This window comes from Leopardus geoffroyi, chromosome E3 (assembly GCF_018350155.1).
Source record: "Leopardus geoffroyi isolate Oge1 chromosome E3, O.geoffroyi_Oge1_pat1.0, whole genome shotgun sequence".
In the NCBI taxonomy this organism is placed as follows: Eukaryota; Metazoa; Chordata; class Mammalia; order Carnivora; family Felidae; genus Leopardus; species Leopardus geoffroyi.
Genome location: NC_059340.1, coordinates 19,968,079 through 19,993,087, shown reverse-complemented (window position 1 = coordinate 19,993,087; position 25,009 = coordinate 19,968,079). Strand labels below are relative to the sequence as shown.

Sequence of the window (25,009 nt, the reverse complement as noted above, 5' to 3'; positions counted from 1 at the left end):
AGAGCATGAATGGGGGAGGGGCAGAGAGAGAGGGAGACACAGAATCGGAAACAGATTGCCTTCCCCTCTTGCCACAGTTCTTCTGATGTGGCCCGCGTGTCTTCTGCGTTAATGCAGTTCCGTCTGCCATCCATCTCTCAGGGGTATCTTGACCTTTTGCATCTGCCAGGGGCACCCCTCCTTATCTTCCCAGGCTCTTACGGATTTCACGTGGTGTCACTTCTGTGGGCTTGGGCAGGAGAGGCTGACATGTGTGCTTGCTCTTGGTCTTGCCAACTCGATTCGATCCCAAGGTGACCTCTTGTTACAGGTTTCACCTTCCTGGCCACCCTCATCTGAGCAGGTTCATCTTTCTCTAAAAATACACTGTGTTGGAACCAAACAGTTGGTTCCAACTATGGGCTGATCCATGTAGAATGTAGGGATGGAGTGCGCTTCCTGGTAAGAACTGGGTTCAGATGCCAACCCTGCCCTCTACTCCATTGTTCAAATCCATTCGCTTCTCTAAACCTCGGCTTCCCTGCCTGTCGAACGGGAGTAATGATCATAATACCCACCTCTTAGGTTGGTGAGACTACCCACGGAAATAGTACATCAGGAGTTTCACGCGGGGCCTGGCACACAGTAGGTGCTAAAACATGTTGGTTCCCTTCCTCTTATTCTGACGAAATTTCTAACACGCTCATTGTGTGTGCCGTGGGGGCGGGGGGTTGTTTTTGGCAGTCACAGCACACTGTTAGCTCATACTGAGCACATTAGCTAAAAGTCTGTCTTTGTCTCGTGAACTTTTCTCAAGCCAGGCTTCTCCCCCAGTGCCTCTCCTTGTGTAGGACCTTTACCTTGGCCATGATGCATTCTATCAAGCTGTTCTCGATCCATCTCTAGGCTGTAGAAATTGATCTGAACCCAGATTCCGTCATCCAGTTGATTCTGTGTGCCTCCCAGCTGAATGTCATCTGCCGACTTTATAATAAACAGCCTTCAACAGCCAGACCCAGCCATTGATAAAATTACAGCTTGGGATGGGACCAAGGACAGAACGCCATGGCATGCCACCCTTCAGGGGAAGAGTAATTTAGAGGACTGTGCAAGTTGATTCATTTGTCCAGTTCCTGTAATCGTATGTCCTTGTGGCTTGATTTTAATAATCATATTAGCAACCTCGTATGGGGTCTTATGTGCCACAAGCCAGGCACTGAGGTAAGTGCTTTTCATATATTACTTTCATTTCTTATAACAAGTCTGCCAGGTGAATATTTGTATTACTTAGGACTCAGTTAAAAAACAACAACAACGACAACAACAAAACTCAATTCGTTACGAGACTCTCCAGCGTGGGCGCTGAACTCACAGAAGCCAAGGGCAGGGATGTGCCTGGGTGTCGAGAATGGTGAACCAGTGCCTGCGACCTTTTAGGGTCCCAGAAAATCCTCTCTCGATGACTCTTATCTTTATGTCTGTGGGCATCTGTGATTCTTGTCATTTGGTACAAAGCAGCTTTCTCTCGTACTCAGATCGCCTGGCAGAAAGCGGTCCCACAAAGCCACACCCAAGTTCACTTTCCTGCCTTCAAGAGAGCTGTCAGACCTTCCCTGAACCTGTCAGTCCCAATTCTCCAGGATTATCGGCCCTACTTGGGTCAGGCACCCGCTCCCGGTCCAGACGCCTGCAGTTCGCGGTGGGGTCGTACCGTCTGGACGTGGCCCGTGGGAGTCTCAGTGCTGTCACCTGTGATCACGGGGCAGGGTAACGTGCAGAGTCCCCCTGCGCGTTTTACAAATGAAAGAGAGATCGAAAGTCACATGGCTAGTAAGTAGAGGGACCAGGACTTGATCCTGGTTTTGTCTGATGCACATGCTCGTGTCAATATAACGTGCTCCTCACCCTGGGCCACATTGTCCCGGGACAGCTTCTATGGTGGTGTCCGTAAGGGCCGGCCAGTGTCAAGAGCCACCTTGTGCCATCACCGTGGTCCAGCCCCAGCCCAGGGCTCTGAGACCCTTGATTGGTTCGTTTGCCTATTCAGTGACTCACTCAGCAGCCACGGTGGGGACCTCATGCTGAAGAGTATAAACACGGACTTTGGAGTCCAGTAGAGCTAGGTTCAGATTCCAGGTGGGTCACTTTTGGGCTGGTGATTCTCTGTGCCTCAGTTTCCATAGCTGTAAAATGGAGATTATACCAAAACCTACTTTATCGGCTGTTAAAATGATTCAATGAGATAATACTTGTAAACTGCATGTGGCCAGCACAGAGTCATTGATTCTTTTTTTTTTTTTTTTAATTTTTTTTTTTTTAACGTTTTATTTATTTTTGAGACAGGGAGAGACAGAGCATGAACGGGGGAGGGGCAGAGAGAGAGGGAGACACAGAATCGGAAACAGGCTCCAGGCTCTGAGCCATCAGCCCAGAGCCCGACGCGGGGCTCTAACTCACGAACCGCGAGATCGTGACCTGAGCCGAAGTCGGACGCTTAACCGACTGAGCCACCCAGGCGCCCCCAGAGTCATTGATTCTATAAATGGTAGCAGTTGATGACCTCTGGAGCAACGAGAAACTACAGGAGTCCAGAGGAGAAAGCCTGTAACTGAGCCAATGGGATAGCATGGGGGAAGTGGGTTGGCCAGGGTTTCAAGGAGGAAGTGACATTGAACCTGGAATAATGAATGGAGAGTAGGGTTGGGGTAACAGGCAGGTGAGAACTGGTGCAAACACGCGAGTGTATGCAGGAGTCTGAGGGACCAGCCAGTAGTTAATTGTGCTCGAGGCCAGGAATATGTACTGGGAGCCAAGGGGGTGACTGGGGCCAATGGAGAAACCTTTGTTTGCTCATTCCTACATCGCCTTAGCAAATATTTGTCAAGTACCTGCTGTGTCCCAGGCACTGTCCTGGGTCCGGTCGATTCTGCAGTGAAGCAGCAGACGCAAGTCCACACCCCTGTGGAGCTTAAGCCCTGGTGGCTGGAGGCAGACACTAAGCAAATGAGTAAGTCAAATAGGAAGGGTGTCAGAGAAAAAAAGAAAGCCGGGAAAGAGGGTGGGGAGTGCTGGGCGGGGGTCCTCAGGAAGGCCTCTCTGAGAAGGGGGCAGATCCTAAAGGCAGTGAGGGGACGAGAGCTAGGACAAAATTCCCGAGGGAGGAGGCTGCGTGGCTGAGTTAGGGGGGGATGAGGGGCAGGGAGGTGGGAGGCACGGACAGAGGGGTAAAGCCCAGGTTGTGTAGGGCTTTGTGGCCTCTTATAAGGACCTGGGCTTTTGTCTGAATGAGGAGGGAGCCACAGGAGCATTTTGAGCAGAAGAGGGCCAGAACCAAATGGACTTGACTTCAGCAGGATGTGGTGGTGATGGTGGCTGGGATTGGGAGCAGCGGTGAAGGGGCTAGATCCTGAGTCCTCTGAAGGGAGAGCCACGTGGATTTGTTGCTGGATCGGCTATGGGTGGGAGAGAAAGAGAAGAATCAAGAAGGGCTTTTAAGTTTCTGTTTTGAGCAACAGGAAGGAAAAGATTGGTTAATTCCTGGGGCGCCTGGGTGGCTCCGTCGGTTGAGCGTCTGACTTCGGCTCAGGTCATGATCTCACAGCTCGTGGGTTCGAGCCCCACGTCGGACTCTGGGCTGACAGCTCAGAGCTTGGAACCTGCTTTGGATTCTGTGTCTCCCTCTCTCTCTGCCCCTCCCCCGCTCCTGCCCTGTCTCTCTCTACTCTCTCTCTCTCTGTCAAAAATAAATATTAAAAAAAATTAAAAAAAAAAAAAAGATTGGTTAATTCCTGAAATGGGAAGGAGTGGCAGCAGCTTTTAGGGGGAAGACCAGGAATTCAGCTTAAAACCTGTTAAGACCTCGAGCAGGCAGCTGGATATGAGAATCTGGAATTCAAGGGGAAAGCCATGTCAAGCTTCCTCCGTCTGGAATATGGAACCATTGATTTGTTTTTGCTTTTTTTTTCTTTTTTGAGAAGGGAAGTAGGGTGGGTGGAGGTCATTAGTTACACAAATAATGCTTGAAAACAAGTTCCTTAAGAAAATTATTTTCAGCCTTCTAGATAAGGCTCAAATCCCTTTTGCCAATTCCCACCCCTCCCTACTCCCGGCCTCCCCCTCGACTGTCTTTGCTGTCAGGAGCTTGGCATGCATGCATCCTTCCAGACCTTTCTTTGTGCCTCTGTATACCCGAGGATATCTGTAAAGACTACATGTCGTATTTTGGGAGTGCATGTATTTTAACGAAATGGTGCCATCATGAATGGGTTCTTCAGCGATGTGCTTTTGTATCTCGTAACCTGCCCATCCTTCCTGAACTGTGCCTGGGAGTTCCATTCTTGGTGTTACAAATAAACCTAGGTCTTTTTTTTTTTTTTTTTTTTGTTACAGTATGCTATGGCCAGACTGTGGGTTATTCAGCCAGTTTTCCAGTGGGAGGGCTTTAGCGTTTTGTACATTCCTCCTCGGACACCTGTGTCTTTCCGGAGGCTTCCTAGGAGTGACATTGCTGGGTCTGAGTAGATGGAGGCCATGTGGGATTCTGTCCGGTCTTGTTTCGGTCATACCGCCATCTGACTTGCCAGCCTCCACGGGTTTTAATGAAGGGAGCCACAGAGATCTGTGTGGCGGGCTGTGGGTTGTCGGGAGCGGGGAGGAAGCCGAGAGACCGTGGAATCTGTGGGCTGCTGTTCAACTCTTAGAACCCGCCTTGGGGATGGGGACACGGGTTCCTTTAGGGGCTGCAACAGACACTCCCCGCCCCTTCCTTTCCTCCTGCACAGATGAATTCCCCTCTCTCCTGCAGCCTGCAAGCCTGGCGTCTTCCCTGCCAGCCAGTTTCTATTCCTAGACTTCCTCACCAGCTTGAAGCCATCCCCTTTTGACAAACACACCGGCCGAGACATTATAAAAACGCTATTTTTATTAGAGCAGACCAACTCTATCGGCGGGCCTCTTATTCCGCCACCGGCCTGCCAGCGTTCTTTGCCTGCCCTCCCCCCCCCCCCCCCCCCCCCCCGCCCCGCAACAACGCGTCCAAGGGTTTGTGATTGTCACCAGCCCGGCGCCTGTTCTGAGGGTGCGATAGCAGCCCCTCTCTGGAGGCAGACCAGATCCTACACCCAGCTGCTCTCCCCAGAAAGAGTTTAGCTCCGCCACAGCCCACACGGGAAAGGGAAAGTTGCGTCCTTAAAAGAGTTACGTCATCTTTCCTTTGCGTGGATTTCAGGTGGGTGTTGACGGGGGTATAGGACGCCTTCGGGGTTAGCTCGGGGAGCTGGGGCCGGGGTCCACCGTGAGTTCAGATGTTGTGCCGCCAGAGCTAGAAACTTCTGAAGACGTCTCATGAACGTCATCTCAACTGCTAATGTGTATCGAGCACGTGTCATAAGCCAGGCCGAATCCTGAACAGTTTATGTTCGTAAGGTGGCTGCTTTTAATCGCCGTGCCCATTTCTGGTGCTTTTTTTTTTTTTTTTATCGAGATCTAATTCCCATGCCACAGAATTTACCATTTTGAAGTGTATACTTCGGTGGTGGTGAGCCTGTTCATAGTGCCACGAGGGCGTCACCACTACCGAATTCCAAAGCACGTCTGTCACCCCAGATAGAACCCCTGACTCCCTCTGCCTGCTTCCCCCAGGCCCTGGCGACTGTTGACCTACTCTCGGTCTCTATGGGTTGGCCTCTTCTGGACGTTTCATATACACATCTGGCTCCTTTCACGAAGCATAATGTTTTCAGGGTCCGTCCATGCTGGGGTACGTTTCAGTACCTCGGATCCTTTCGGGGACCTGAGCACGTGAGGTGGTAGGGCTATCCCGCACCTGCTGTCTCTCCATTCATCCCTTGAAGGACAAGCCGGCTTGCTTCCACGTTTTGGCTGGTATGAACTATGCCACTAGCCCATCATCCCAGTTTGACGGCCGAGGAAACTCAGCCATGAATACCATTTCCCACTCGCACAAGCAGGATGGGATTCCTACCCAGGCATATCCGGCTCCACAGCCGAGTCCCGACCATCCCTCTTGGCCGCTCAGCCGTGGAACGAAGACCCAGGACTGAGGGGCCTATGTCGCACACCCCCATGGCCACCATACTTGAGAATTAAAAATTGGGTCCTGTGGTGCGAGGAATTCATCATGCTTTTGGGGACTCGGGTCTGTCTGACTTTCATTCGGGACTGTGTGGGCAGGAGTCCTGGCTGAGTCATGATTGTCCATATCATCCAAAATGCATTTATCCACGTCCTCTGATGTAACAACCCTCAGCCCCGGGAGGAGAGATGCGCTGTCTTGGTCCCCCGGAGAGCAGACTCTGGGAGGGAAGATGTGTGGCAGGAGGCTGGCTGGGGAGAGTTCTCTGGAACAGCACCTGTGGATGACGAGGGACGTGGGGCTGAGCAGAGGGAGGGGTCGAATGGTGATGCAGGCCTAGGTAATCCCACAGGGAGCTCTGGGGATGGGTGGTGCTTCAGAGAGTCCCCAGTGCAAGCGAGGAGCCTGGGTCTGTGGACCCTTGGCATCAGCCCAGCATTACCTGGCTTTTTTCCTGGGAAGGGACCCGCCGTGAGCTGCTAGCCATCACCGGTCCCCGTACCTGGGTGTGAATGAGTCATCTGGGCTGCGTCCACAGCGGCTTGGATAAGGGCTGCGACAGAGAGCAGTCCATGAGGAGGCGTCAGGGACACCGCTGAGGGAGGGCGTAACCCTTCCCGGGATGGGGGTGGGGTGGGGAGCAGGGACGAAGGGGCATCTTCGCTGTGCCATGAAGCCTTCAGCCCCAAACCCTTATACCCAACTGCCAGCCCATGAATGGCTCCTCTGGGGTGCCTCAGCGTCTCCATACAGCTGCCCCAAGCCAAAGTCAGCCCTTCTCCCCGCCAGCTTTCACCTCCCCAAGAATGACGGCGCCGCCATCCTTTTTCCAGCCCATCGCCAAGTCCCGTGCCTTTCCCCTTGAAAACATCTTCCCCTTACGTCCTGCATGTTGCTGACACCTCTTGTCTGAACCCCCACCGCAGCCTCCTACCTGCTCCCGGCACCTGCTCTCGGCCACCTCCAACCTCTCATTCCGATGTCGCCCCCTCTGCCCCAGTAACCCGATGTGGCTCCCCAGTGGTCCGGGGTCGAGGGCAAAACTCCTTGCTGTGGGCCCCGTGGCTTTGGTGGTCCGGCCCCTCGGCCCTGTGTCATCCTCTGCTCCCCTTCTCCTGGGTCCAGCCCCTCAGAGCTTCCTTGTCCCTCCTGCTCTTTGTGCCTTCTTGTCACGTGGCCATCACGTGTGTGTCCACTTTGCTTGGAGCACACTCCCATCTCCCCCCCCCCCCCGCCAAATTAACTTGTTTGTCCCTCATATTTGGGTTCTGTGTTGCCTCCCCCTTGAGGCCTCAGCTGACCTCCCTGCCGTAGTCCCGTGTCCCCTGTAAAGCTGACTCAAGGTAGACAGCGTACATTTGGTGGTGGGCTCATTTGTTGAGGATCGGCCCCCCTCACTACACTGTCAGGTCTGTAAGGCAAGGGGACTTCTCCTGGCAGGGGCTGGGAGGTGCTCAGTAAGCCTGAAAGATGCAAACCTGAGGAATGGAAGGAGGGGGGACATGGGGAGAGAGAGAAGGAAGAAACTGATCGCTGCCACGTGGTCGGGGAAGGGATGGGGTGAGGGAGCTAACACGAACTGCTTCCTTTATATTCCAGAACTTAAAAAAAAAAAGTTTAATGTTTATTTTTTGAGGCGAGGAGGGATGTGTCAGGGAGGGGCAGAGAGAGAGGGAGACACAGAATCGGAAGCAGGCTCCAGGCTCCAAGCTGTCAGCACAGAGCCTGACGCGGGGCTTGAACTCACGGACCGTGAGATCGTGACCTGAGCCAAAGTCGGACGCTTCACCGACTGAACCACCCAAGTGCCCCTATATTCCAAAACTTTTAACTGTAGCATGTGAGGGGACATGGAATTTGGGCCTCCCAGCCCACTGTGCTGCCCCAGGCTTGAGCATGAGGTTTCCCTGCCCACTTCCCCCCCCACTCCCCACCCCCTGCCAGCACCTGTCACGGGCACTGTGGGCTTTGCCCTTCACCAGCCTAAAGCAGACCTGGAATGTCAGACCCCCTGGGATCAAACCAAGGTGCTCTGAGCGTTCTCCATCCCAACCCCAAGATAAGCTCCCTGTTTCCTGCCTGGATGCCCTTCCCGGCCCTCCCCTGCCCTCCCCCATCCACCTACCATTCAGTGCTGTATCCTCTCCTCTGTAGAGACTGCCCAGCCCCGAGTGATGCCAGGCATTCCTCACTCTACCCACCGGCCCCTGGCATCTGTGCCTCCCCTTTGTGGCACTTACCCCACGGCATCCAAGCAGTTGTCTTTCAGTGGCCGCCCCGCTAAGTTCTTGGACAGGGATCTTGTCTTCCTGCTTCCCTTTCCTTCTTTTCTTTCTGTTCCTTCCTTCCCACAACACTCTGTGAGCTCCTCGTGGGTGCCAGGCACTGGTCCGGGGCTGAGAGGTACAACGGTGAGTGCGGGCACGGGCCCTACCCTCCCGGGAGGGGAGAAAAACTGCCACTTTGAGGCAGCCGGGAAGGCCTGGGTAGTCAGGAGAGGCCCCAGGAAGGGCCACACATGCCCACAAGCAAGGAGGAAAACTTCTAGCAGCAGCTTGGCTTCTGAGAAACTGCCAGAAGGACTATTAGGCAGAGGTGGGGGGCAAGGGAGGTGGGAATGAGGTCAGGGAGGGTGGTGGAGCCAGACCCCATTCGTCTCCGTCTGTCTCTGGCGCGCAGTGTTCAACCCGTAGGAGACACTCAAGGAATATTTGTTGAATAAATAGGAAGGGGCCCCTGAGTGCTCCCCCCTCTTCAGGGGGCTGGGGGCTGCTTCTGCCTGAGCGGTGAGCGTCCTTTCTCGCAACCCAACCCGGGGATGGATGGACCCTGTGGGAGGCTCATTCCCTTAGAAGGAAAAGTTCTCCGAAGCAAATCGAGTGGTGGCAGCAGAGATTGGAGAAGAGAAGATCCCGGCTAGGCTGCCTGTCTCCTCCCAGCAGGCCAAGGGGCCTGTCCTTCCTGACTGGGAGGCTCTCACGGCTAACAGCTGCCCGAATCAGTTAAGCACAAGCCCAGGAGTGCGAAAGCAGGCAGGCCTCTTTTCTTCCCTTGATGCGTCCAGGGGTACTGCCAGCCTCAGCCCCCTCCAGAGCTCTCCCGAGGAAGGAGGTTGGGAGCAGCCTCAGCCCATCCTGGCTCCCTTAAAACCTAGGTGCCCTCAAACATGCCATCACGCTCCCGCCTCAGGGCCTTTGCACTTGCTGTTCCTGCCACCTGGAAAACCCCTTTGTCCAGATCCTCACACTTTCTCTTTCACTCCCTTCAGCCTTCTCTTGAAGGTTGCCTTGCCAGAGGCCTTCTCTGACCCCCTGGCTAAAATAGCACCTTCCCCCCCTGACCCCCTCCCCTATTCGCCTGCCCTTCTCTGCCTTTCATTCTCCACAGCACTTAGCTTAGCACCATCCGACACACTACCTATTTCTTTCTTTCTTTTTTTTTTATTGCTTGTCTCCTCTCATTAGAATGTAACAGCAGAGACTTTGATGTGCTCACTGTGTGTCTCCAGAATAGGCGTTCGATAAATATTGAGCGAGCAAATGAATTTGTAAAATGAGGTCAGTGCCGTCCACCTTGCAGGGTTGTGTGGAGATTCCCAGCGTGTGGCTTGTATGCTTCCACGGCTCTGTAGGTGGCTCGTAAACCATGTGCTATTTTAGTAGGTCCGTATTTATGTCTGCCTTCTATTTATGGCAAGTGATACTGATTTTCCGTTTATGGCATTAATATAAAGTTTCCTTTTTAAAGTAAACTCACTCAAGATTAAAAAGAGAAAACCTGTATTTGGCAGCCTGAAAGACAGTTTATGATACACGTTGCAGTCTTACGAGAACACTTCTCGGAGAATTAAAAAGACATGTTCATTATTTTCTAGCAGATACGTACGGGGATATTTATTTAGATAGGTATGTAAGGAAAGCATTTTTACAAAGATACAGCTTATTGTGTTCTGGAGTCCTGGAGGAAATCCTGGATTGTGGATCTGCACTAACGTTCTACAAACCCTGGAACTAAGGATAAAATCTCCGGGTGCGTATTGGTACCGTATGATTGGTACCAATCAGGAATGGTACATAGCAGGTTAGTGATGTGATAAATGTAAGCCTAAGGTGTTTGAGAAATAACCCAAACTCTTCCTTTGATTATCCATCTGGTGTGTGTGTAGCTTGTGATTTTGTTACCCCGTCTCCCCAGGGCATGAGAAACTCAAATCTTTGTTGCTGTGCCTTGCCGTATTTCGTTCCACCCCTAGGGGGCAGTATCAGCCGTTGCTTTAGGCTTCTTTTGTAGCCTCCTGAATGCAGAGCATTTTGGGTTCCTGTTTTGAGGAGAGGAGGTCACCTGTTACGTTAGCAAGAACAGTACAAAGGAAGCTCAGACCTATACTTTTCCATTCAAGTAATATGCATTAAGGACTCACTACTATACAACATGGGGACATAAAGAACAGAATCACTAGGAGAACGGAGAAGTTGGTACTGGGCTGGGTTTTGAAGGGAGAATAGGAGTTTCATACTCTGAGATACATTTGGATCATCTCTTACTGTGGGTCATCATCGGGCACATTCCTTAAGGTATCATTTGAATCCTCTAACTAAACACTTCTCTGAGCCCTAGGTGAGACTTGGGATTTAGACAGCCCTGAGTATTGGCTCTACCATTGTGCCACCCAGAATTCCCTCAGGGGTAAATCTTTCTCTCTCTCTCTCTCTAGCTCTCTCTCTCTCTCTCGCCTCCCCACCCCTCCACTTCAAACTGGCTCCAGTTAAGAAAGAAATGTGACTAAAAAGTCCAATGTAGGGCTGGCTTCAGGCATGGCTGGATACGGGGGATTAAACACGGTTAAGAGGATCTAGTTTCTATGTGGTCTCTTTCTGTCCTCAATTCGGCTGCCTGTGTTGCTGTCACCCTTGGACAGATCTCTCCATGGAACATATAAGGATGTTCGCAAGGGTGAACCTAATCAATTGACAACAATGACTCCTTCCCTGATAGCTCTGTGCTCCTATCAGCTAATAATTCTAGGGCAAGAGGCCCAGGGACTTTTCCAGCAGATTCAGCCAATCCCTTAGTTGAGTCTGTTGGCCTGGCTTGGGACGCACGCCTAGCCCTGAGCCGATCACATGGCCAGGGAGATGGAATACCCTGATTGGCCCGGCCTAGGTCACGTGTCCACCAAGGGGGTGCTGTTTCCACCCACACTGCGTGGATGGGGAGTGGAGGAGAGGTGGTTTCCCAGAGGAAGATCGAGGTGTTGTAACCAGAAGGAAATGAATAGATGCTGAGCTGACACAAACAACAGATGTGCATTAGCTCCACTTAGACGCTTTGTGGCCGTTAGGCAATTTGTCCCAGCATTCAGAGCCTCAGTTTCCTCCTCTGTAAAATGGGCATAGCATTATTGACCATAGCATTATTGCGGACAGCCACAATAAGCACCCGCAGAGAGCATAATAAATGGCAGCTAAGGCTGCCCGCAGAGCGAGGCCCCTGTAACCTGGAGCATGGGCTTGCCTCCTAAATTGTCCCTGGGGTGCGACAGGAGCCTGGCGGGGGGGGGGGGGGGGGGGGAGAGGAGGCAGGGTGGGGGAGGTGAAGGAACTCAGGTGTGTGAAAGTGCTCTAGGAACCCTGCCGTGCCCCCAGACACAGTATTTTCACAGCCTCATTATGAAACCCTCCAAAGTGATTGTTCTCTGCTGGGACCTGACACCAGCAAGGCTAGGTCCCCAACATTCGGGAGCCCTGGAAACCAACTGTACCACTCTCAGTCGCTTGTTAATGCAGCGGGTACTGGCGCTTGCTAAATCACCCCTGTTCAGAAAGAATTCCAATATTCCGGCCGCAGAGGAATCTGTGATCCCTGAAATACAGACGCGGTCGAGCACCTTTAAACATAACTGATTCTTGGCATTTCTTTCCAATTCCATTTGTTCCCCCCAAAGAGAATTAATAGTATGGCCACCGATAAGATTCTGCACTGTCTCCAGGGCCAGCATCAGGGATAAAGACGATGAGGATCATAGCAGTGGCCGTGACACTTTGCTTCCGTGTCACGTCCAAACTCCTCAGACCCTTAGCCGTAGTTAACTCGCACATCCTGGGCACCTACCTCTTGTCAGACCCAACTTCTGGCCAGTCCGCGAACACGTCAAGCTTTTTCAGACCTTTGCCCAGTGCCGCTGCTATTGCTTGGAATGCCTTTCCCTTTCCTTGTGACCCAGGAAATGTTTCAACTTTAAAATCCCAGCTCATGTGTCTCCTTATTTATTCACTCATTCAACCAGTATTTATTTATTCATTTAATGTTTATTTATTTTGAGAGAGACAGAGACAGAGCATGAGCAGGGGAAGGTCAGAGAGAGAGGGAAACACAGAATCCGAAGCAGGCTCCAGGCTCCGAGCTGTCGGCACAGAGCCCAACGCGGGGCTCGAACTCACGGACCAGGAGGTCATGACCTAAGCCGAAGTTAGACACCCAACCGACTGAGCCACCCAGGCGCCCCATAATGTTTATTTATTTTTGAGAGAGACAGAGCACGAGCGGGGGAGGGTCAGAGAGAGAGGGAGACACAGAACCCAAAGCAGGCTCCCGGCTCCAAGCTGTCGGCACAGAGACCGATGCAGGGCTCGAACTTACAGACCACGAGATCGTGACCCGAGCCAAAGTTGGATGCTTAACCGACTGAGCCACCCAGGCGCCCCTCAACCAGTATTTAGTGAGGGCGAAGTGTGTGCCAAGCACTGTCCTGGTGGCTTGGAATACACAAGCGATCGAAACAGACCCAGTCCGCCTTCATGGAATCAATACCTAAAAGGTGTAGTAAACAAGATAAAATAGTGTGTTAGTGGGGCTTGGGAGTGGGGGTGTGAGGCACAGCTCACAATTATAAACAGGGTGGCCAGGGAGACAGGAGGAGGTAAGATGTGAGGCAAGCCTTGAAGGGCGTGAGCAGCCTGGGTACTTACCTGGGAGAAGAGTACCCCACGCCTGGGGAGGGGGCCAGGGCACTGGTGAGTCGAAGGCCCTGAGGAGGGAGCGTGCTGAGCGTCAAGGGTACTGGAATGGGGAGGAGGGGTAGAGCAGTAGGAGGTGGGTCAGACACGTGAGCGGAGGCCTGGTGGCCTCGGAGACCCATGCAGAGTCTGGAGTAGAGGAGTGGCATGATTGGACTCAGTTTCAGCAGCACCCCTTGGCTGTGGCAGGGAGAGCAGACTGCAGGGGTGAGGGCAGGAGCGGGAGGCCAGGGAGGGCGAGCTGAACCAGGGTGGTGGCCGGGAGGTGGAGAGAAGTGGTCAGGTTTGGGGCTTCCTACTGTTTCTCTGTGGAGACTGGGGCCTGGCCATGCCCTTGGGAGCCTTCTCCGGTCCCTCCTTCAAAACCTTGGCATCCCATTTTACACATTTTGTTACGATCGTTTGTCTCCCTTTTGGGGGCTCAGATGCCTTTGGTAATCTGATGAAAATTATGGACTTTCTTCCCAGAAGAATACCCTTGTGCACTCAACTGAATACACGTTCCTAGAACCCCCTGCACATCCCCGCTGTTAGGGGCCCCTGGCTAGTGCGTGTTCCCCGGACGCGGTGCACAGTAGGACCACACAGTGCGGGTCCCTGACTGGCCGTCGGGTGCAGCTGATAGGCGAGTACACACAGTGGGTCCAAGCTTTTGTCAGACCCTCATTGCATATGTAACAGCCACGCAGCGAGCGCTTATAAATGTTTGCTGAAAGACAGCGATGATAAACTTGGCACTTTACAAGGTCCTCACACCTCCATGAGGCGCCTTGGATGCAAATGCCTCCATTTTATAGCCGGACGAATAAAGCCTCGGCAAAACGAAGTGCGTGGTGCGGGGTGGGGGGGAGTCAGCATCTGGTGTCTGACCAGGGCTGCAGTGAGGGTGAGCCGTGGTGGCGCTCGGTCAGCCTTAGCGGCGACCGTCCTAGAGCTGCATGCTGGGAGGCTGCGACTGTGCCCCAGACTTGATCAATAAGAAGGATCCTGAAACACTCCTGCGTGTCTCCTAGTTGATCCTCAGAGCAGCCCTGGGAGGTAGACAGTATTATCCCCCTTTTACAGACGCGGCAACTGAGGCTCCCCAAAGGTAGGTAGCAGAGTTCAGGGCTCACCCCCCAAAGTCTCCAAATCCCCAGATAATTAGTGAGCAACATACATAGTTAAATGCTAACAACTTAGCACTTAATTATGTACTGTTTCACACTGTATTGTATGTAATTTAACGCTAATTGCAGGGTTTCAGAACGAGCTGCAGGGATGGGGGCGAGGGTGGCAAGGGAAGGCTTCGGGAGACTTTGGGAACTCAGCTGGGCTCTGGAGAGGATATGGGTGGATTTCTGCATAAGGGAGTAGAATGAAAAACGCGGCAGGGTAGGAATGAGCATGGATGGGGAGTAGCCTGAGATAGTGCTACTTGGATAATGGAGCGCTATGAATGTAAACGTAACTAATAGTCACAGAGAAAATTCTCTTTTTTGTTTGATTTTTCAAAGTTTATTTATTTTGAGAGACAGAGTGCGAGTGGGGGAGGGGCAGAGAGAGGGGAGAGAATGCGAGACAGGCTCCGCAGGGACGGGGGTGGGGAGGCTTGATCCCACGAACTGTGAGATCATGACCTGAGCCGAAATCAGGAGTTGGCTGCTCAACCGACTGAGCCACCCAGGTGCCTCAGTGTTTATTTTTGAGAGAGAGAGAGCGCGTGCGCAAGCCAGGGAGGGGCAGAGAGAGAGAGGGGGGGACAGAGGATCCGAAATCAGCTCTGTGCTGATGACAGCAGAGAGCCCAATGTGGGGCTCGGACTCACGAACCGCAACCTCACCTCCTGAGCCAAAGTCGGCTGCTTAACGGACTGAGCCACCCAGGAGCCCCTCCCTGAGAACATTCTAAATGCTGGAACTGGACTAAGCCCTTTCCACTGCTGCTGTTTCCCACCCATGTTTAACCCTATGCAAGAAACAAAAAGGCAACCACACAGGTATTGTTATTACTTCCATTTTAACAGGGGAGTAAACTGATGTCAGTGCGGGGACCCAGCGCCGGGCCTGGTCTCCAAGCTCCTGTTCTTCCCAGCTCAAGTTCAGAGACCTTCCGATTAGAGGTGGGCTGGGCTTGGGCCTTGCTTCTCCACGTGGGCCCCAGAGCATTGCCTGGGGGCTGGTTAGAAATGCAGCCTTGGGCCCTCCCCAGTCCTACCGAGTCAGAACCTTCCAGTCAGAGTTTCTCCGCAGTCCCCAGGTGATTGATATGCACATCAGTTAGCATTTGAGAAGCATGGGGCTGGTGAGAAGTTTGGCTGGACACGTGTCTGGGCCGTTCAAGTCTTGGTGAGGACCTCTCTCTCCTGGCAGAGGCGAATAAATGCATTCCCCGGGGGGGTTTGAGGTGAAGGCCCCGGGCAGCCCATCCCACGCTGAGATCTCTTTGTCATCTCGTATTTCATCTTAAAATGTCATTGACTGTTCATTCCACACCATAGTACATCAGCGGTCATTTTGATATTTCAAAATGGTTATGTAAATTGCCACGGAGTAGGATGCGTGTTTCGGGAAGATGCATGAGATGGGTTTCTTTGTATTTTAAATGGGGTAATAATAACCACTTCCAGGGCTCCTTCGAAGATCAAAGGAGAATCATGTGTATGGAAATGCTCATGAACTGTCTGCCTCAGACCCGTGTTATTCTGGAAGGGAGGGAGAAATCCTCCCCAGACCCGTTGTCCTGCAACCCGCTCTCTGAGGGCTGAGGGTGTACGAGTGTTTCTCCCTTTCAGGACAAGGCAGGGCTGGGTCCCAGAGAGGACAAAGTACCCTGTCTGGGCATCTCAGGAAGCCAGGGAAATAAGAGAATGGGGTCAGCTATTGCTAGTTTGTTTATTTAAATTCCTTATTAGTCCCCACTTCCTGATTGTTTGGCCAGATGAGCAAGCAGGAAAACCCGGGTAAAACTCAAGAGGTTTCAGGGACATCAGAACAGGAAAGAAGATGGGAGATGAGGAGGACTTCATCCTGTCCCCGGGTGGACCTCGAGAGAGGGGGGTGTGATGGGGGTGACAGAGAAGAGGTCCGACTTCAGCTCAGGTCACGATCTCACCGTTCATGAGTTTGAGCCCCGTGTCGGGCTCTCTGCTGTCAGTGCAGAGCCGGCTTCTGATTATTTGTCCCCCTCTCTAACTGCCCCTCCCCTGCTTGTGCTCACGCTCTCTCTCTCGCTCACTCTCTCTGTGTGTCTCAAAAATAAATAAACTTTTTTTTTTTTTTTTAAAGAAAGGAGAAAGGACAAGAAAGGGGGATCGGACTGTCAGCCCTGGAGCAGGAGTGACCTTGGGTTCCCTGAAAATGTCCTCTTTCCTCTGGAAAGAGAAAATGGAGGAGGGAGACACAGAAGGGTGACACGGACAGAAACAGTGACCATCCCCAACTGGGGCCAAGGGGGAAGGAAGTCAGACAAGGCATCGGAGGGGAGGGAGGCTCATTTACAGCTGCAGAAGCTGAAGGAGGAGAATCTGGGGACGATGGGAGGGGGATGGTCAGCAGTCCCCCCTGGCCCAGAGCAGCTAGAAAGGATGAATGTGGGAAGAGCTATTATATTTGGTTAAGGAGGTTATGGGTCACCTGTGGATAGGGTTGTGGTAGAATAATGGTGTTGAAGCCAGCTTTTGAGAAGAAGAGAATGATGGGGATTTTCTCTTCTCCCCACGGTAGTAGTTAGGATTTTCACACAAATTGCATTTCTATTACAAATGTCTTACTTGCCATTTAAAACTTAATCCATGTAACTTGTGACTAGAACCAAGCTGATATTGCCTCTCTAATCCATCCCTTGGCAAAAAAAAAGTTATTTAAGAAACGTAGAAAATGGCAAAGCATTGTTTACAGGATGATCCTATTTTTGTTTGAAAGAATGTCTGTAGGGGCGCCTCAGTGGCTCAGTCTCTTGGGCATCCGACTTTGGCCCAGGTCAGGATCTCGCGGTCTGTGAGTTCAAGCCCCACGTCGGGCTCTGTGCTGACAGCTCGGAGCCTGGAGCCTGCTTCGGATTCTGTGTTTCCCTCTCTCTCTCTGCACCTCCCCAGCTCACGCTCGCTCTGTCTCTGTCAAAAATACGTAAACTTAAAAAAAAAAAAAAAAAAAGAATGTCTGTGTTTGCATGTGTATTTTATAAATATGTATATATACGTAGATTCTAAAGAAAAACATCTAAGGGTATACGTATCAAATTATGGGGGTTTTACTGGCATATACATATGTCACTTTAAATATGTGTAGTTTAGGGGCGCCTGGGTGGCGCAGTCGGTTGAGCGTCCGATTTCTGCCAGGTCACGATCTCGCGGTCCGTGAGTTCGAGCCCCGCGTCGGGCTCTGGGCTGATGGCTCAGAGCCTGGAGCCTGTTTCCGATTCTGTGTCTCCCTCTCTCTCTGCCCCTCCCCCGTTCATGCTCTGTCTCTCTCTCTCTGTCCCAAAAATAAATAAACATTGAAAAAAAAATTTAAAGAAAAATATGTGTAGTTTATTTTACCTGAATTATCCTTCCATAAAGCTGGAAAAAATTGTAATAGGGGTTATCTCTAATGGTCAGATTGTGGTATATATGACATAATTCTTTTGGCTGCACGTGACAGAAACTCAGCAGAAACTTCTAAAGCAATAGCTGAATTGTCCAGATACTTGTTCATACATGAGTGGACCCAGGGTCTCAGGTTATGACATTAGGGATCTCCTTTCCATCTCTCACGCCTGCTGTCTCCCCCATTGACCTCGTTCTCAGACAGTTCCAGGCCTGTGTCTCAGCAGCCTGGCACCCCCGTGGAAAGAAAACAGCTTTTCCCCAAAGAGTATCCGCAACGTCCCAGAGCTGACTTTCGAGCACCCGACATGGGCCCTGGCTCAGCCACAGACAAAGGAACTTCCAAGGGCATCTCCGGAAGCCAGTGAACTGAAAAAAGGGGCCGAAGGGTTCTCTGAAGGAAACCCAGAGTTCTGTTGCCTGAAAAGGGGGCATAAAACCACAAGTGTCTGCTCCTCAAGGAGCCTTCACTGTCTGGGTCCTATGTTTTTGTAGCGACTGGGTTTTTTTTTTTTTTTAATAAGCGTGCGTTTCTCTTGCCGTGGCAAGAGAAAAATGAGATCCCTCCTTAAACAACGGATCTGGGGTACATCTGATTATGATCATTCAGATAAATAAATAATGAGTGTGGAGAAAACGGTAAAGCTCAAACCTAGTCCGATTTTAGAGGGCATGGGAGGGAAGGACAGTGTTGAGGCTGGGGACTCAGCCTCCTGCTTTCTGAGGACTGTTGTGGATGCGGAAGGCCCACCGGGCCATCAGGCGATCTCTGGGGCTCTGGGTCTCCAGAGCGACGCGCCCAGAGAGCTGGGCCCTCGTTAAGCTCGCCTCTGCCTCTCGGCCTCTCCTGCCTCAGTAAATAATTCCCTGCATTCCGATATCACACTGCTCTGTTTCTTCCTTTCAGGGTTATACTAAGGACATGGTACCAGACTTTGATGAGAAGCATGATGAGTATTTAATATTGCTTCAGCAGAGGAACCGGTAAGATAAAGCTGCTCAACGGCAGCCCCATAAAAACCCTATTTAGATTGCTTAACAGCACTTGGGCTCTGTTGCACGTAGGAATGGTATGTAGTCACCCTCCACTCAGGGGCTTGGGATTTTAGCTGTAGTCCCAGCCCCCGGTTCTTCATCCGCTGATTTAATTGCATCTTTGAGCTGTAGCCAACTGCTCTCCCCGTAACTACCACCTCTCGCCTCCCCGCTCCTGTTCTGGGAGGAGGTAGCTTTGTCGCGAGAAGCCGGAACCCGGCAGGGCCTGGGCCTCAGTCACTTGAAGAGCCCAGTCTGTGATCCTACAGGCTTTGCCGGCCCCTTGAAACCTGAGCCTGTAATCCTGCCTCGTGAGATAAAGGTGGAGTCACCTTCCGTCTGTGTTTGAAGTTGGTCGATATGTCGTTGAAAGTTAAGTTCGTACTGATTTTGACTCTGGAGGGCTAGCTCCTGAAAAAAAAAAACCCACAGCGGTGGAGGCAGTGTTTAGTGACCGAGGGCAGAGCGGTCTGGTCCGGTTGGAGAGAGGTGTCCCGTCTTCAGCGCCCTCGCAGGGCCTGTGCAAGTTCATCAGGCCCCGGGCCTCGCGTTAGCCCGGGTTCGCAAATTCAGATGCTAGGAGGGCGGGATGGCAGTGAGCAAAACCAGCTCGGTGGAGACCGTGGGCACCTGCAATTCTCACGCCCATGCTGCTCCGCTCAGGCCACCTGATGTGTGTGGGCACACAGGTCCAGGGGTCCGTATCCTCCGAGGTTGATGGAGAAGCTGGAAGTCTGGCTCTGTGTTGTGAAATCTCCTGAGTTTTAAAATGTTGGTCACGCACTCAGATTAAAGCACAAAACAGGGGCGTCTGGGTAGCACCGCCGGTTGAGCATTTCTGGCTCTTGTTTCTGGCTCAGCTTGTGATCCCAGGCTCATGGGATCGAGCCCCGTGTCGGGCTCCGCACTGAGCGTGAAGCCTGCTTAAGATTTTCTCTTTCCCTCTGCCCCTGCTCTGTTTGTACTCTCTCTCTCTCTTTCTCAAAAACAAAACAAAAAAAACCCCACAAAACAACGGCAAGAATGCTACAGGCCCCTAAAACAGATCAGGCGGGAGTGAGGAGGAGGGGGCCCTGATCTGGGCGTTTGTGTTCTGGGAATGGACTTGGGGACTTGCAGGCAGTCACCCTGGATGTGCATCCCGCCCTCATCTGGCTGGTGGGGCTCCCGGTGCTCGTCAGGCAGGGCCCTGGTGGCATATCATATGCACAGCTTTAGTCCTTCGTGTTCTATAGCTCAGCGTTCCTGCCCGCCGGCCCCTTTACTAACTTCCACCGAGACCCCCAGTATCTCTAACAGCACCCACCCAAGTCGCCAGCTGCCCCCCAGTGAGGCAGTACGACCCTTAGTGGCAAACCCTTGAACGGATCAAGGCCCGAGGCACAGCCAGAAATGCCAGGCAGCGTCCCCTGTGCCCGGCTGCCCTCTGCTCGTCTGCCCAGCCCAGGGGCGACCGCAAACTACGATAGCGGGAGGCTTGCGCTCGTTAGCCCAACGTGGGTTTTTATCATCATTAATGCCATGGAGCAGGATGTTTGTATTCCATTGCTGGCAGACTGGATGGTGCCACTGAACATTTGGGTGATCGTTGGGTCACACACGTGTGACTCGCCCTGGGGGACAGGGTCGTGGTTTCTCGGGAGCACGTTGCCTCTCATTAACCGGCAGCTTGCGATCAAAGAGGTACGAGCCGACAGCATGGAGGAGAGTATCCAGAGACAAGGTCGCGGCACAAAGGCAATGAAGAAACGTGTCCACGTGGAGTGGCCGTAAAACTGGGGGAACGTGTGCTCACCGACAGGGAGCTGGCTTGACGACAGGGACTCAGAAAGTAGAGCTGGAAACACGTCCAAAGGGAGGCACGAGGAGGGGGCGTCCCCCTGAGCTATCACCGGACGTTGCTCTCGAGGCTCCTTTTCTGGGCTGCCACCTGCACGCCAGGAACCTCGCCCCCATCGTTGCATTTTATCCTCACCCTCCCCGATGAGGTGTGGGTGCAGGCCATTACACCCGTTTTACAGAAAAGAAAGCCTGAGGCAACACCCCCCGGAAGTGGCGGGGCTGGGCTGTACTTTCGGATTCGCGTTCTGTCAGATGCGGTCATAAGTACTCAGGAGGAGAGAAACCTGCCGGGGTTGCCAGTTTCACCTCGAGGGGTTTTGCAGAAAGAAACTGCAGTTTACTTGGGAGTCCGGTTCTGTGACCCGGCGGAGAACCAGTGTCTGGGCTTTAGCGTGTGCGTAGAGGGAGATGCAAACCCAGCCTGCTTATGCGGTTGCCTGTGACCTGAGAAAGGGCTGTGCGATCGTTGGAGCAAGTCCCTAGGAGAGGCGGGCCCAGAACACAGCCGGTAGGATTTCGCCGAGCACCTTCTCGGTGCCTAGCACTGCCACCAGTGTCAAGGAGAACCCTGTGCTGAGGAGGACACACGCTTTATAGTTAATGCTCCTGAGGTCCGAGGGACAGAAACCCAAGGTAAATGGACCTTAAACAATAAGGAAACTTACTGGCTCATGAAATTAAAGAAGCCCAGGATAATACTTTGGCTTCAGGCATAGCTGTATCCAGGCACTCAGCTCATGTTGGAGGCATCTCAGGTCTGTACTTTCTTTACCAAGGCAGCCACTGGAGGCCCCACGCTGACATCCTGCCTCGAGAAGGAGAGAGCACTTCCTTCCTGATAGTTCCGGCCGAAGTGCAGAGGAGGGCTCCAGCCCCAGCCCCGAGCCAGGCGTCCCCTGTGCCTGGTGAGGTGCCATGGTCTCACTGGCCACTCCTCGGCTACCTCCTTAAGCTGGGTGGTGGAGTGAGTGAGCATCAACCACACCACACGGAGTAAGAGAAGGAACGGGGCAGTTGCCAGAGGGGATCTGAGGGGCTGGGTTTGGAAGGTGGGGGAGCGTAGCTGGCGAGGAAAAACGAACAGGTGTTCACCCCACAGCCCTTGCCCTTGAGGAACTCCCTGGTGGGTGGCAGGGGAGCACAAGGCCACCGATTTATAACTGCACCAGAGGAAGCAGAAAATGGCCATGTGCTCCAAGAGGACCGGGGGAGGGGTAGGGAAGATGTGACTGCCCTGGGTCACCCCTGCACAACCCGTCCCGGAGGACACTTAGTGATTCTGGTCACTCACCTTCATGAAAGATGTCATCATGCCTGACAGACTCACAACAGAGCAAGGGCTGGAGTGCTGGGGAGGGGCGCCTGGGGGGCTCAGTCGGTTAAGTGTCTGCCTTCGGCCCAGGTCAGCATCTCGCTGTTTGCGAGTTCGAGCCCCACGTCGGGGCTCTGTGCTGACATCTTAGAGCCTGGAGCCTGCTTCGGGTTCTGTTCTGTGTCTCCCTTTCTCTCTGCCCCTCCCCTGCTCACGCTCTGTCTCTCACTGTCTGTCTCTCAAAAATGAATAAACATTAAAAAAAAAAATTTTTAAAAGAGAGAGAAGGAAGGGGAGAGCTGGCATCCGACGGGGCTTGGCGTGGACCAGTCTCTGAGCTGGAGCCTCAGCCAGATACCCCACCCCATCCTCATGACTTTCCTAAGAGGTGGAGGCATTCTGGGGCTCATTTTGCAGAAGGGGAACAGGCCCCGGGGGTGGCGGGACTTGCCCAAGGTCACACAAGCCGAGGAACCGGCAGAGCCTCCCCCGGGCGAAGCATTGTCCCCCACAGTCTGCCACTTGCCCCCACGCGGATGGGGGATGCTGACAGCCTAAAGGGCGAACACCTGAGCCTGCGAGCACCCAGGCTCTGGGAGGAACAGCAGGCGGTCTGCACCACTGCCCTTCGCCTCTCCATCCTTCAAGGCTAGACTCAAACGCCACCACCTCCAGGAAGCCCCCAGGTGGGAGCCACCGCTCTGCTAGCTCAGAGCCCCCGTGGTATGTTAGCCTGGCGAGGAGACAAGAAACAGTGGCTGGGAGATGGACTCTGGACCAGAATTTAAATCCTGGCTGCTTCCTGGGCTCTGTGACCTTGGGCAAATTCATCTATAAAACAGGCCAATGGTAGGACCTTAATCCCAGGACCGGTGAAGGATTAGGCACCCAGGTGTCATTTGCATGTTAAACACACCTTCTCCCTGAGCTGACATCCGGGTAATCCTTGAGTGCCCCCTGGGGTGACTGAGATCCAAGGGCCGCTGTGGCCAGCGTGGTCACACAGCGGCCACAGCTCTCTGAGACCAAGGTGGTTCAGCCATTAACCCCGGCACAGTCACACCCAGGTGACTGCCCCTGGAGCCTGGCTGAACCCTCTAGCCAGCTGGCCCCCTGCGTGTGCCCTGACCACCCCCTCATGTCCCCCGCCACACTCCCTCATGACACCCGGTGCTAGCTCAGGGTGCCCTGCTTCCTCAGGGTGGCCCCACAGGTTGCTCCTGGCTAAGACAGGAAGGGCTCCTGTGATGGGCGCTGGGTCCACGGCGGCTGTTAGGATGCGTACACATCCACGTTTTCTCTCCCCTGCTAGACCTTGGGCGCCTTGAAGCCGCCGGTTCCAGAAATAAGTATGGAGAGAATTCCACTCCGCGTGGACCCCGTGCCCGGGGGTCAGAGTCTGGCGGTCAGAAGGGAGAATAAACAGACACACAGACAGAGTCCTGTAGGGTGAGGCAGTGAGCCACAGGAGGATAGAGCGTGATGGGGCACAGGTGGCAGGGGCTCCGTCTTCGACAGGGCAGGGGCTGAATCTGATTATCCTCAGTTGTCTACACCGAGGGCAGCTTTTTATGCAAAGCAGGCTATCAATTAAAAAAAAAAAAACAACAAAACCACCACTTTTCTTTGGTGCCGCCTGAGTATCGCCGAAGGCTCAGCTGCAGCAGGGAGTTCCTTTAGCGATCCCTTTCACGCTCTCGATAATTATCTCCCCATTTATCAGTTTCGTAAATTCACATTTTCATAAATCGTCCCGCTTAAATACAGAAGCGCACACACGAGTGCCAGTCCCAGATCCTGGGTGACGGATGCCACCATAGCCACCAGGATAGCATCAGGAGACAGGGCGGTCTCCGGAGGGAGGTCGAGGCCGGCAGTCTCTGGCCGGGTGCTCAGACTTTCCACTCTCTGGGCCTCCCGGGGCTCAGGCTCCCCGCGCTCGCTCCCTGGGGGCTGCCGGGCGCCCGCTGAAACCTCCGACTGTTTGCTCCAGAGACTCCCAACTATTGCTGTGTTTGGAAAGCGTCTCTTAGTTACTTGTGTTTTCCTTCTGTTTTATGCTGTTGCCCGCCCGACAATCATCTCCCAGGCTTCCAAGCCTGGCAGGAGATAAGAAGTCGGTAATAAATGTTCCTGCCACGATTGTTGAAAAGATGGATGTGTCAACAGCTAGAGAAACATTTAAAAAGCAAACGAAGAGATCGCCCATAATGCCACCACCCTACCTCAACAGCTAATTGCATTCTCACATTTATCACCTCCCACTCTGGGTCCACAGACACACTTCTTTCCAACTTTGCACTTGACCACACACATACCGTTTTGATTCTGCCTTTTTCGCCCTCCACCGATCAGAAGCAATTCCTCGTATTTGGACACACTCTACGCAATGGTGTCAGCTGCGTGAGATCTCAGGTTCTGCTTCCCCGGTTTTGGACATTTGGGTTTTGTTATGACCAAGCACCGAGCATTGTTCCTGGTCAAGAATGATTTGGGGCGCGTGGGTGGCTCCGTCAGTTAAGCGTCCGACTTCAGCTCAGGTCACGATCTCACAGTTTGTGGGTTTGAGCCCCACCTCGGGCTCAGAGTGTGCTTTAAATCCTGTGTCCCTCTATCTCTCTCTGCCCCTACCCTGCTCACGCACATATGCGCACTCTCTCTCTCAAAAAAAAAAAAAGAATGTCTTGCCGAAATGGGCTTACTGGGGAAAGACCAAGCATATGGCATTTTCTCTATTTTCATATTACTTTCTGAGAAGGTTCTGTGAGTTACCAGCAATGTCTAAGTTTGCCCGTTTCGGCATCTGGCTAGCTTCAGAGGTTGTCTTTGCTGTGGTAAAGACTTGAGTCCGATTGCTTACGTTTTCATCCTAGCCCTGCCACCATACCAGCTGTGTGGCCTTGGGCAAATGACTCAACTTCTCTGTGCCTCCCTTCTCTTATTTGTTACCTGGGGACAATAAAAGTAATTACCCCATGGGGTTGTTGGGGGAAGATTAATGCCTTAATACAGTCAATCCTTATTATTCACGTGTTCCCTGAATACAAATTCACCCACTCCCTGAAATTTATTTGTAACCCCAAAGTCAGTATTTACAGAGCTTTTGTGGTCATTCAAAGGCACGTGCAGAGGGGTAAAACATTTTCATTGTGCGACACACACAT

At 52.8% G+C, this 25,009-nt stretch overlaps 1 protein-coding gene across 5 annotated transcripts in view; it reads left to right on the top strand.

The window, feature by feature from the left end:
* LOC123589121 (katanin interacting protein) overlaps nucleotides 1–25,009 on the top strand; it is a 193,283-nt gene that overhangs the window by 32,078 nt on the left and 136,196 nt on the right. For all 5 annotated transcript variants that reach the window (XM_045460776.1, XM_045460774.1, XM_045460777.1 and 2 more), the window contains one exon: nucleotides 18,564–18,640. In XM_045460776.1, the coding sequence (XP_045316732.1) occupies nucleotides 18,564–18,640 (77 nt within the window). The remainder of the gene's footprint in view (nucleotides 1–18,563; nucleotides 18,641–25,009) is intronic.